General features: G+C 35.6%; 1 protein-coding gene across 3 annotated transcripts in view; it reads right to left on the bottom strand.

The window, feature by feature from the left end:
• The window catches only part of LOC121388118 (centrosomal protein of 192 kDa-like), a 119,930-nt gene that overhangs the window by 82,871 nt on the left and 22,766 nt on the right, over nucleotides 1-14,293 (bottom strand). For all 3 annotated transcript variants that reach the window (XM_041519343.1, XM_041519340.1, XM_041519342.1), the window contains exons 10-14: nucleotides 9,436-9,633; nucleotides 8,731-8,818; nucleotides 6,724-6,891; nucleotides 4,558-4,622; nucleotides 2,389-2,544 (exon numbers count right to left, since the gene is read on the bottom strand). In XM_041519343.1, coding sequence (XP_041375277.1) covers nucleotides 2,389-2,544; nucleotides 4,558-4,622; nucleotides 6,724-6,891; nucleotides 8,731-8,818; nucleotides 9,436-9,633 — 675 coding nt within the window. The remainder of the gene's footprint in view (nucleotides 1-2,388; nucleotides 2,545-4,557; nucleotides 4,623-6,723; nucleotides 6,892-8,730; nucleotides 8,819-9,435; nucleotides 9,634-14,293) is intronic.

Below are 14,293 nucleotides of genomic sequence, written 5' to 3'. Positions count from 1 at the left end.
CACTGGAAAAAAGCGGCACATCATGGCAGATTATATCTTTAAATTGTGCATAGTATGGGTTTTTGTAAGTGTTTTGTTTACTTTGGTTTTTAAAAAGCTGTCATAATATATCCACCCTAAAGAATATGTGGAGTACATTGTACGACATATCGAATAACTTAGCGATTTAAGAACAGATTGCATTTTACACCAAATATCGAATTATGTTGTATGTAGTGTTATTAATCATTTGTTAAAAATGTTTACCGGGGAAAACAAATTGTTCTACCATTCTTTTTTGTTTTGTTTATTTTATGTCAAGTCTTCAGCTGTAGGCTACGCCTAAATGTGACATTAAAACAAAATATCATTCATTAATTTTCTGAAGTATTTTTCATCCTTCACTTTGTATTATTCAATAATATGTTTAAATAATGCAGACATAAACAACAGCTGCCATATTGGAATTTGTCAAGAAACTCGCCGCTGTCACTTGTTTTGCTGGAAGGTATTAATATGCCAGTTATGTGAGGGCGTATCGACTGGCGTACACCGCTTTTGTCCAAACAAGAACACTGTTCACAAATCTCGCAAGATCAAAATGGGCAAGTATAAAATCTGACTTAATGGGTTGGTATAAAACCCGGACTGCTGGGGTGAAACAGCAAATTTTGATAAAACCCAGAACAAACTCGGCCAGCGCAAACAAACAGAATTCTGGATAAATCCAGAGGATTCTCATTATGAAATTAGTGTTGAAAATTGGTTGTGATTATCATCAATCATTGGTAATAATTGGTTTGTACCAAATTATTAACTTTTGATTATACAATTATACAACTTAGAAATTATTAGGATAAAACATCTATTGTGATCACTAGGATAATTTTTACCTGGAAATACCTGTTGAATATTAGTTTTCCATATGTACACAACAAACCCAAACCCCAGCATATTTACATTAATTCCATTTTTCCATTAGTAGCAACGGATCTTTTATATGAAAGCTGCTTAGTCGCACTCCCACGATTTAAGCTAAACCTGTATTAGAGAATTGGTGAATTTTGTCCCCTTAATTTCACCCAGCGAGTTTTCCCCCATTCCAACCTGTGCCCTATGACTATCAAATGATATAGTATGTCTGTAAAGTGCATACAAAAGATCCCATGATGCTAATGAAAAATATGTACCCAAAGTCATGTTTCATTTATCCAAACAGCCCAAAAAGGCATTACAAAAGTCATGTTATAGTTTTATAATTCGCTTTTTAAAGAATAAGTAATTAAATAAAGATGCCAAATTCAACTTAAAATTCACATTTGCCGTATTGGCAATCAAGAGACTGGTGATGCAACATACATGTCTCATAGTAATTTTATTAAAAGTTGAACAAGTGTTTAGTTTTACATAGCCACTAAAGCATATTAACGGCATTCGACAAATGTTTTGAAAAATCACTAGGGTGAGCAGAACATTTTGCCAAATCATCTGGTTAACTTCAATAATTGCAAAAACCCAAATACTTTTTAATAATATAACAATTATTACATAACATTTATTTGCCAAATGAAAATAAAATTCGTCCCATTAATCTGAAAATCTGCAATTAACGAACTTGGCCGAGTGCCAGAGCTAGTCTTCACAAAAGCTTTGGCTAGTGTCCTATCAATCTGATTAAAATTAGCTCTACTAGTCTACCAGTAGATCTAACAGCATTGCGTGGACTCCCATGTCCAGGTGACATTTCATCTATAAATAACAATTTAAATATCAACCAATTACACTTCGCCTTTTATAGCATTATTCGGGAATATACAAATTCTAAAAATATCGGGCGAGACTATTTATGCAATAGGCGAACTTGTTGGTCTATTTCAACATTAAAAAACAGGGGGAAAAGTCTAGTAATAAACTCTGGATTGTATACTAATATAAACAGATTTTATGTCTATACCATCACATTTTTTTTTCCCGTCTTGAAACAAATTTTATATAAAATTCTATATTGAAATTAGTTTCCGGCATACTTAGTAATTCACCCAAATCGTTTCGTATACCCTCGGCATAATCGCAAATGTTTTCAAATTCTTTTCAAATCACTAGCACAATTTTTCAAGTAAGGGTTTGATTGGTCGAATGAAAGGTCAACTAGACATGAGATCCAACAGGGTGCTGTTAGATCCACAGGTAATAGTAATTAACCAGTGCAGCTAATTTTAATTAGATTGGTGTCCTATGTATTATAGTAATACAGTTGATAATTTCCCACTAGCGTAGACCAAAATACTGTCTAGCCGGGACCGAGGGCAAATGGATTTGTCAAACCCCTCATTAATTAAATCACTGGTTACTGGATGTCAACATGGCATCTGTCGAACATTAACACAGACTAAAAGGTTGGAAAGCTACCCTAGGACAGCTGGGATTTCCATCCAAGGTGCCGATGTTTCCGGTGCGTGCTGCCCAGTACAGACTCATGGAGATGTTGTTCAGAGGGTTGTACTCATCCCAGGAGGAGAGGCTGTTCGTCATAGTGCTTCGGTACGATGACTGCATCTGGTCATCCTGTAACATACAATAGACAGACGTTTGTTTTCTTCATTCGAAATTCAGGGCATAAAAAACAGGGCTCGAAATGGCAGCCCACGAAAAGCAAATAAAAATTCACCAACTAAAATTACCCAAAAACATTATAGGTCATTTTCAAGAGACGGATTATGTACAATCATCTCATCTTCTATTTAGCCGAGGATGAGCTTGTGATTCTATAATATTTAACTTTTATAATGCTCTAAAATACATCTCAGAGGTCCTAATGTTCAAACACTGTCCCAAACCCTCCACTCACCCTGCGCTGTATTGGTTTCAGCAGGCCATATTTTTTTCTTAGCAGGCCACATTTCTTTCGGCCTGCTATATTAAAAGGAATAACACCAGGCTACATTTCTTTCGGCCTGCTATATTAAAAGGAATAACACCAGGCCACATTTCTTTCGGCCTGCTATATTAAAAGGAATAACACCAGGCTACATTTCTTTCGGCCTGCTATATTAAAAGAAATAACACCAGGCCACATTTCTTTCGGCCTGCTATATTAAAAGAAATAACACCAGGCCACATTTCTTTCGGCCTGCTATATTAAAAGGAATAACACCAGGCCACATTTCTTTCGGCCTGCTATATTAAAAGGAATAACACCAGGCCACATTTCTTTCGGCCTGCTATATTAAAAGAAATAACACCAGGCCACATTTCTTTCGGCCTGCTATATTAAAAGAAATAACACCAGGCCACATTTCTTTCGGCCTGCTATATTAAAAGAAATAACACCAGGCCACATTTCTTTCGGCCTGCTATATTAAAAGAAATAACACCAGGCTACATTTCTTTCGGCCTGCTATATTAAAAGAAATAACACCAGGCTACATTTCTTTCGGCCTGCTATATTAAAAGAAATAACACCAGGCTACATTTTTCTTCCTATTTAGCTTGTGATGCACAACTGAAAAGACTTGTAATATAAAACACTTGTAACATAAAACACTTCTAATAGAAAACACTTGTAACATAAAACACTTGTAACATAAAACACTTGTAACAGAAAACACTTGTAATAGAAAACACTTGTAACATAAAACACTTGTAACATAAAACACTTGTAACATAAAACACTTGTAACATAAAACACTCACTTGTAATATAAAACACTCACTTGTAATATAAAACACTCACTTGTAATATAAAACACTTGTAACATAAAACACTTGTAACATAAAACACTTGTAATAGAAAACACTTGTAATAGAAAACACTTGTAATATAAAACACTCACTTGTAATATAAAACACTCACTTGTAATATAAAACACTTGTAACATAAAACACTTGTAACATAAAACACTTGTAACATAAAACACTTGTAACATAAAACACTTGTAATATAAAACACTCACTTGTAATATAAAACACTCACTTGTAACATAAAACACTTGTAACATAAAACACTTGTAATAGAAAACACTTGTAATAGAAAACACTTGTAATAGAAAACACTTGTAACATAAAACACTTGTAACATAAAACACTTGTAATATAAAACACTCACTTGTAATATAAAACACTTGTAACATAAAACACTTGTAACATAAAACACTTGTAATAGAAAACACTTGTAATAGAAAACACTTGTAATAGAAAACACTTGTAATAGAAAACACTTGTAATATAACACTTGTAATATAAAACACTTGCAATATAAATGGTCTAACACGGGAACTCGTTTATTATGGTATTCTCTGTGTGTCTTATTGTGTTCACTTCCAAGATTGAGCAGATACCACGGTTCTTCCTTTGTAAATTCCTCACTAACAATACAAGCACAGCAGTAAACAGGTCACAGAACAGCTAATTATATTGTAGCATGTGCACACTGTCCTATTTAGAAGCTTTACACAATTATCATCTGGGATATCTGTATAGATGTAAGTAGATAATAACAGTAGGGCACATATCACATTATTAAATTAGTGGCGTCGTGCATGCTGCCATGTTATATTTGGGTTAAATTCATGAAGAATACCTTTGTAAAGATGTTTGTTTGCAAGAACTCCTCTTCGTCCTGATTCATCATTTCTTGAGCTGCACCTAGACAAACATAAATGTTCTGTTCAATTCATCCTCACTGGCATGATTCTTGTTTGACAACACCAGTAAAACACATTGATTAATTAACTTAACTACTGGGTACATTTTGACAAAAACAACACTGAGGGGTACAAATTTATAACTTTTACTCACATATTTTCACAAAGTTTATATTTGAATTGTTAAATATTATTTTTGTGGGTTTTTCTAATTTTATGATATCTTAGATTAATTAAATGTTGATTAAAATTAAGACAATTTTTTTTTAAAAGTCACATTTACTTACAAGCATTTGTGTGGTTCAACATAAATCAATAGCCTATAAGTCCAGATACCTGAGGTGTGTGCCTAGAATGGTTAAACAGTGTGCTTCGACTTAACCATTCACTTATGACAGTGCAGATACACATGTACATGAGGTGTGCTTCGACGTAAACCATTACCCTATGACAGTGCAGATACCCGACCTGTGTGCCTAGAATGGTTAAAGTGTACTTCGACATAAACCATTAACCTATGACAGCAGGGATCAACCTGTACATTGCCAAATTAGTCAAATGCTAATTTCTATACAAAATGGCTACAAAATGACTTTGGCTAATAAAATATTCCTCAAATTAAGCACATTTTAATGATTTTCAAAGAGATACTCTACATTTCTGTTAATTGGCTAAACCACAGTTTGTTCCAGTGTGAGCCCTGCGACGGTGCAGATACCCGAGGCGTGTCTCTAGAATACTTAAACAATGTGCTTTGACCAAAACAGGACTTCCACATAAACATTTTAACAAAATTCAGTTACAACCTGAATGTGTAGTGAAACCTGTCTAGAAACTAAACCAGGAACAAATTTTTAAATTCTAAAACGCGACCGATCTAAACACTGGATACTGTCTGACTCGGATAGATATTAGGTCTCCAGTGTGATTCACTGTATATTGGCACAACAAAATGAAGAACCAAATATAATTAACACTTAACTCCGACAAAATATGTCATTACAAAGGATTTTATTCCAAACATGGAATGCTATAAGGCCAAACTTTTTCTTTTTTTTAGGATTACGAATTTTTTTTTGAAGGAGGCAATGTCGGAGGATGGAATAAAAATAAAAATAAAATTCACCCAATTCCTGTTATTTTTTTTTTTTTTTTGTATTACGGATCTTTTCAGTAAGACAACCGATTTCAGTCAAAAGAATGACATCAACACGTTGTTTTGTGACGTATATTGGCCATAGTGAATGCGTTTGGTCTAAATTCCAAACTTGTCGACAGATGAAATGAAATTTCAGCAAAGTCGGAGTTGGGTATAAATTAAAGTATTACTTTTAATAAAAATCCATCAAGATAAAATTTAAATAAACATTAATTAATTAATAAAATGTCAAGGGAGAGAAGGATTCTTCAGCACTCGTTTCAGATGGGATTGAATTCCACTTTTCTATATACCACTCCACTCCGGGTTGCACCGTTTTTGAGATTTAATTTTATTAAATTTTTCCAATAATTGTCAAAGACCTGTTAGACCAAGAAAATCATATCCTTGTTTTCAATATCTGTTTAATAAAATTGAGAGAGAACATTTGGCATAGCTCTGTAGAAAAGATTATTTCAATAATTTTAAATGTATGCGAGTTTTTATTTATTTGGACCTATCTTTGAGACAAACCAAATGGCCACACTCTTAGCTGTATTAAGGTTAAGTCGAGAACATTGGGCAGTTTACCTTATTTTTATATACATGTACATGTGTGGATATTGAAAATTAAAGGTTTTTAGAAGAGAAAAAATGCAGAATTAAACCAATATTGTATATTCTTACTGACTGTTCGAACCATATCTTAACAGAATATGCATTTGTTTGAGGCCAGGTTAAGTAGAAAAGAAATATTTCACTTGCGATATAAATCCGAGAATAACTGTTAACTCTTACAATAATATTGTACATTCTCAAGGACTGTTGGGATGTTCGAACCATACTATTATCCTCAACAGAATATGCATTTGTTTGAGGCCAGGTAAAGTACAAAAGAAATATATCACTCGCGATATAAATCCGAGAATAACTGGTAACTCGTTTATTATCCTCTGTAGTTCACCTGAATTGAGAAAGTTCTCGTTCTCCTCTAATGGCAGGAAGGAATCCTCATTCTGTAACATTTCCTTATGCTTGATGGCTTCACCAGACAGAGATGTCTTCTGGGCTAAATCCGTCCCATTAACAATCTCGCCAAGGACGTCTGTCGCAGTGTCACCGGTAAACGTAGCTGAAAACAACACATTATTTAAAGACTGATCTAGTTGCTGCCATCCTAAGACGTGTCAGACTAAAGTGAGTTTGTTTTTATTTAACCCACCACTAGAGCACATTGATTTATTCATGTCAAACATTTGGTAATTCTGACATGAGAGGAAACATGCTTGATTTTTTCATTAGTAGCAAGGGATATTTTGATATGGATCATCCCACAGACAGGATAACACATACCAAGGCCTTTGATATACCAGTCGTGGTGCACTAGCTGGAATGAGAAATTGCTCAATGGGGCCCACCAACAGGGATCAATCCCAGAAAGATCGAGCATCAGACGATTGCTTTACCACTGGGCTACGTCCCACTCCTTTGACTAATATAGCAAAGTTAATAACAAAAATTACATACTGAATACATTTCCTCTTTTTTTCCCAGAGTTTAGGGTGGGATCTAGCTAGATTGGTACATAGCTCGCATTGTAGGATTGAATTGGCTCAAAAGTGCCATTTTCTGAGTCGTCACCCCCCTCCATTCCAACTAGTGTACCACTCCTGGTATATGAAGCCATGGTATGTGATGTCCTGCCTGTGGGAAAATGCAGATAAATGATCCCTTGTATGTTAGAATCAGCAAGTGTCTGACATCTAGTAGCGGTGTCTTCAAACAAAAAAATTACGTAACTTTTTAACTCCCAAGTCCATAGGGTGTGCCAACTAGATATTTAGACCAGGTCCTAGGGTGTACATATGTACCAAAGAATAGTCACTTGCATCTATAATTGCCTTTATTTGTTATATTTTTATTAGCCCAAAATGGATTTTACCTCCTAATAGTTTCGTACATACGAAAAATAATCTATATTAGGAAATATAAAATGAAGTTTGAGCAATGATGAGAAACCCATGGAAGATACAAACACTGACATTCTAAACGTAAGGAATTTAATTAGCAATTTCAGTCATTAAAAGGGATATTTTGGTCGTACATATCTTAAAGGCATTCAGTCACAGCCTTACTTCTCTAAATTATCTCTGGATTATAAATGGATTACAAATATTAATAATAAGTGAGATATGGTGGTTATATAGATGATTAAATAAAGTATTTATATATTTTCAGATATTTTCTTGGGTCATTAATTAGGTTAACCATGGCTGAATGCCTTTAACATAGGCAGCTGGCAAATTTGGGGCAGTGTTAAAAACAAAACAAAAAACCCCCAAACAAATACAGAAGACTTGATCTCTCAACCTGATTCCCCAGACCCCTCTCCCTACAAACCCCACGTCCACACAGAGGCCTAAACAATCTTTTACAGTGCAATATTAGGCTGTTGAAGGTTGACCAGGGAATATGAAGACAAAAAGGGTTCACTACCAAGGCTCCCTCATCCACTGCCAAATTACCCTTTTGCTAATTTTTATACTAAGTGGCAACAACATTTAGTCATTTTCTTTAAAATAAACACATTTTAATAGTTGTCAAGCAAATACCTTACATATCTAAAAACTGACTAAACTACCCCAAATTTCCAGTACGAGCACAGGCTAGGTTCATATTCGAACCCAGTCCCAGACCATACTATAACCCTGCAAATGATATAAACATTAGTTGAATCAGGTTGGGATATCTGCCCCAGACAAACCAAACCATCCCATAGATAACAAGATAGATGACTAAAGATATCAACATACCATCATTAGTTGAATCAGGAGGGATATCTGTCCCAGACAAACCCAACGATCCCATAGATGACTAAAGATATCAACATACCATCATTAGTTGAATCAGGAGGGATATCTGTCCCAGACAAACCCAACGATCCCATAGATGACTAAAGATATCAACATACCATCATTAGTTGAATCAGGAGGGATATCTGCCCCAGACAAACCAAACAATCCCATAGATGATCGCATACCGTTGAGGAAGTCTGGCATCTGAAACCATACATATATTTTATTATCCACACAGTTCAAGATATACAGAAAAATAGATCACGTATGACACTGTGTCATGATTTCATGTCCACAACAAATGGCGTAATTTTGGGAACCGACATAACATAATGCGGTTTCCGTAGTCTTAGCTATAGATATATTCACTAACTAAAATGACGTCATTACAAGAATCCTGACACTCATTTTATAAAATAAGTACGAGACACAAGCTTGTATAATAATCTCCCTCCCTCTCTCTATATATATATATATGTATATATAGAGAGAGAGAATGTATATATCGAGTGGCCCCCAAAAAACTATAATCCTATTGAATATGGAATTATTTATGAAGTTTGGAGACTAACTTTGATATTACACACCCATTACTATATGGTTATTTGCCATATTTAGTGAAACTTTTAGGACCATACATCAAATATTGTTGGTTAACGTTTTGTGAGGAGTATATAATATACTGCATACATGCTTTTTCATGTCATCAAAATACTGAAACCAACTTGACATATGTATGTAGTGTAAAATACTTTATTTTCATGGGAACACATTTCTTGACTGTCTAAATTAAAATTTAAATGACTCTCTCGACTCTTCACCTCTTGATTGTCACTACCAGCCTGGTTGTTCATTGTCTGTTCGCCTGAGTCCATCTGTCCGTCACAAACACCGCTGTCATCGAAGATGCCGTCAGTCAGGTCCGCTGGCTGTATGCCGTCTAAGGACGTCTTACTACTTGGTTTCAAATACAATGAATCCACAAACTTTTCATTGTTTGTGGCCTTCACTGAACTTGTCTTAAAAGAAAGAATTTTTTTTTAATTTAGTGAATGAAAAATTCACAAATTGTTAAAACAAATTCACACAGGGTTCACACTGGAAATAGTTTTATTTTAGTCAATCTTCGGATAATGAGTTTTTTCCTACAAATTCTTAAAAACTGGCTAATTTAAAGAAAATGTTGGTATTCAGATACTAAATGTTGTAGCCACTTTGTATACAAATTAGCAATTGGCTAATTTCACAATGGCAGGGTGAGTATTGTTAAAGCATAAGTAATTTGGTAGGTTTTTTTAGTGAAAAGAAAAGAATAAAAACAAATATGAAATTAACCCAGAATTCTTATGCATTTTCAAATTTTAGCCTACAGTTGGTTTTGTTTACATTTAGGGGCGGGATGTAGCCCAGTGGCAAAGCATTCGCTTGATGTGTGATCAGTCTGGGATCTATCCCTGTCGGTGGACCCACTGGGGCATTTCTCGTTCCAGCCAGTGCTCCACAACTGGTGTAATAAAGGCCGTGGAATGTACTATCCTGTCTGTGGGATGGTGCATATAAAAGATCCCTTGCTGCTAGTCGAAAAGAGTAGCACATGAAGTAACAACAGCAGGTTTCGTCTCTCAATATCTGTGTGGTCCTTAACCATGTCTGACACCATATAACTGTAAATAAAATGTGTTGAGTGTGTCGTTAAATAAAACATTTCCTTCCTTCATTCTTGTTTACATTTAATTAAAACATACCTTAATAACTAAAAGTTGTTCTAGACAAGCCCTCCCAAGTACTTGGTGATAACTTTTCAATGTATTGTTGATGTCAGAAACACTTTTAAAGGACCCAAAATGAAAATGAAAAATAAAGTATTTCCCCGTAGTTTTTTAAAGTTATGAAGGCCTTTGAAAACTGCGTAAATGACCGTTTTCTTTGAGAGCCGCTCACATGCAAGTCCGGTCTTGTGTAACCCACTTTTCATTTGTGCATTAAGTTTAGTACAGAGCTGGATATACCCAGTGCTCATTTGAAGCTTAGTCAGTCTAGGATCAATCCCCATCATTGCACCCATTGGGCTATTTCTAGCTACAGCCAGAGCACCATGACTGGTATATCAGAGACCGTGGTATGTGTTATCATGTCTCTGGGATGGTGCATATAAAAAATATCTTGCTACAATTCAAAACAAATGTTGGGGGTTTCCTCTCTAAGAATACATGTAAAATATTACCAAATGTTTGACATCCAGTAGCCAATGATTAATAAATCAATGTGCTCTAGTGGTGTCGGTAAACAAAACCAACATTTTAACTTTTTCATTTAGGACATATTTATATAATCATGATGGTTTACACAAAAAACAAAAAGGGGTTAGCTGAATGTGTTTTTGTGTACTCTATAAATGGTTCACGTCAGGTTTAGTTCTCGGAGGCCTTGCTTCTTGTTTATTCTGGAAGGGCTATGACAGAATGATCACATTGATGGAGGAGGGGTCATTTGAAGAGGCAATTTACAGTGAAACCCCTCTAAACCAGACACCCTCGGAACCAAGTAAAATGTCCAGTTTTAAGAGGTATCCGGTTTAGAGAGGTTAAGTTCTGTACTGATTTTTAAAAAAACCAATGAAAAATGTCTGGTTTTTAGGGAATTCCAGTTAATAGAGGGTCCGGTTTTCAGACGTTTCACTGTGTATACATATCTATCCTAAATCACTTTTTCCTATTGTTATTTCCACCCTCAATGTATAATTCCCCCATCTACCCACCATAGAAGTATGCAGACTTTAGTCTGGAAGGACGGACTGAGAGTTACAAGTTGACGTTTGTTTTGTTTAATGGCACCACTAGAGCACACTGATTACTAAATCATCTGCACTTGAATGTCAAACATTTGTTAATTTTGACATATAGTCCGCTGCATATTTCCATTAGTAGCAAGGGATCTTTTATACGCACCATCCCACAGAAAGGATAGCACATACCACAGCCTTTGATACACTGGCTGTCTGATATCTTGAGTCCCACAAACTGCTTACTTAGGGATACTTTCATCCATAACCAGCATTTGGTATCGGTCTTTTTTGACCTTGAGAAAACTTATACCACATGGAAGTATGGGATTTTGAAAAACCTCCATGGCCTTGGCCTGACTTTATCTCAAAATTCTTAAAAAATAGGTCTTTCACGGTACGAGTGGGATCTACACTATCTGATTCTCACTCCCAAGAGATGGGTGTGCCTCAAGGTAACATTCTGTCAGTAACTATTTTCTGTGAAAATTAACATCACCCAGTGTTTAAAACCTGTTGTTCATTGCTCGTTATAAGATGATTTTCAGATTTGTTACACATCATCCAATATGAGTATCATTAAACATCAGTTGTAGCTTTGTTTGAATAAACTTCATCAATGGGGCAACTGACAATCAGCAGGCCTTGATCATAACATTTTTCAGTGGTAGCCCATTTGGCTACAAGGTTATAAAATCTGGTAGCCCTCAGTAAAAATTGGTTGCTCCACAATTTTAATAAATAAAAAAAAAAAGTCAAAAGAGCAAAATCATTTATTAACCCTACCTCTGACAAAGATACTCTTTTCTTCCATCCCTAGCCATGCAAGACAGACCCATTTCATGACGTCAGCCCATGCGGAATAAATCTGTCTTGCATGGGTTATGACGCCATTGAATTTAACATGGGGAGTATTACGGCTTTGGTAATATATTACGTCATATCAGTGCGAGTTGATTAGTTTCAGATCAATATTTTGTTATTAAAACCTTCATTATAAAAGCTATCTTGTTAATTTGTAGGGTTAAATTATATTTAAAACATGAAACACTCAGCAAAAATGATAGTGTAGTTTATTTGTGATAAAATGGTCAAACAAAGAAGTAACTATTTCAGTCATCTTTGTTTGTTCGTGTAAAATAATGGTTTATTTATTGAATGGATGGGAAAAAACAGACTCCATCATATGTGGTCACGTGGGATAGAAAATTTGTCCTGGGTCGAAATTTTCACCACCTCGGGTATACTTTTTCCATCCCACATATCATGGAGTCTATTATTTAACTAAATCGTATTGCACAATGCCACCTGTGGGTCAGACTAGGGGAGCTATTAACACTGTTACAGCAACTCGTGGCAGCAGAAAGTGTGCACATGAAAGGTGGAATTTCAGACACAGATGAACAAAGCCTCTTGTTGATTATGAAGTAACTGGATATGAAAAAAAAATCTAGTAGCCCAGCGGACTACTGGGTTTAGACATCTGGTAGCCCCAGTGAGAAATCATTAGCCAAAATACTCCGGACTACCGCTAAGGTCGAGCCCTGCAATGGCTTTAGGTTCTCAAAGTCAAAGATTGTTTGTATGCATATCTGCCAGAAAAAGGTCTCCACTTACATTCACAGTTGTTTCTGAACAAAATCTGATTCCAGTTGTGGAGGAGACCAAATTTCTGGGGGTTATATTTGACAGGCGGCTATCTTTTGTGTCTCATATAAATGCTCTAAATATATTAAAAGTTATTGGTAAGACAGAATGGGGAGCTGATCGAAAGGTTATGCTCCATCTGTATAGATTTCTTGCGATGTCAAAACTTGATTACAGATGCATTGTGTATGGGTCGGCAGGCAAGTCTTACTTGCAGATGCTAGATCCTATACACAAACAGGGACTTAGGCTTTGTCTTGGTGCTTTCAGAACATCCCCTGTGGAGAGATTGTTCGTCATGCACACAAACCTAGTCTGGGTGCTAGACTTGCAAAGCTTTTTCTGCAGAATGCTACAACAATTAAATCAAGACAAAACATCCTGCACATAATGCAGTGTTTGATAACAAATATATGAAGTTATTTGATGCGAAGCAAAATGCCATCCGAACATTTGGTCTTCGCATTAAGTAGTTTTTATGAGTTTTAACTTACATTTTGGAAACGCCTTCATATTTTGTTTTGCCAACTTGGTGTACATATCAAACCACCAAAAATTGTATTTGATCTTGTACATCTGAAGAAAGATTACACAGATGCAGTTACTTACAAACAATATTTCATGGAAATCCAAGAGAGGTACCGTAATTAGATTCTTGTTTATACAGACAGATCATGAGATGGGAATTCTATGCCATCTGCTAGTTTTTCCATCAAACAATAATTTACACGAGATTGCCCGATTCAGTATCAATCTTTCCTGCTGAAATTTGGGCAATCATTAAAGCCGTGGAACAGATTAAGGATTCATGTGCATCCAAATACATAATTTTTACTGCCTCACTTTCGTGTCTCCAAGCTCTACAGTACATGAAATTGCAGTAACCCTTACTTGGGATGGTGATATGAAAGTGTGGGTTTTTTTTATCAATTGCCAATAAAGATGTCATATTTTGTTGGGTACCCAGCCATGTTGGCATTAAGGGCAATGAAAAGGTAGATGTTGCTCCCAGGTCTGCTTTGAATTTGCTCTATCTCAGTGTTGATGTGCCGTACAGCGATTTTAAATATCATATTAACCAATATATATATTTTCAACTTGGCAAGATGATTGGGACCGTGCAGTCGCGAACAAAAAGCTTCATTCTGTCAAGCCAGTCCTGGGAGATTGGCAGTCATCCTACAGGCGGTGCAGCAAGGATGAAGTAGTCTTGTGCCATGCCTGCATCGGCCATACTTATCTGACACATT

Source organism: Gigantopelta aegis, chromosome 14 (genome assembly GCF_016097555.1).
Source record: "Gigantopelta aegis isolate Gae_Host chromosome 14, Gae_host_genome, whole genome shotgun sequence".
Taxonomy (NCBI): domain Eukaryota; kingdom Metazoa; phylum Mollusca; class Gastropoda; order Neomphalida; family Peltospiridae; genus Gigantopelta; species Gigantopelta aegis.
This window is presented reverse-complemented; position numbering and strand designations above follow the sequence as displayed.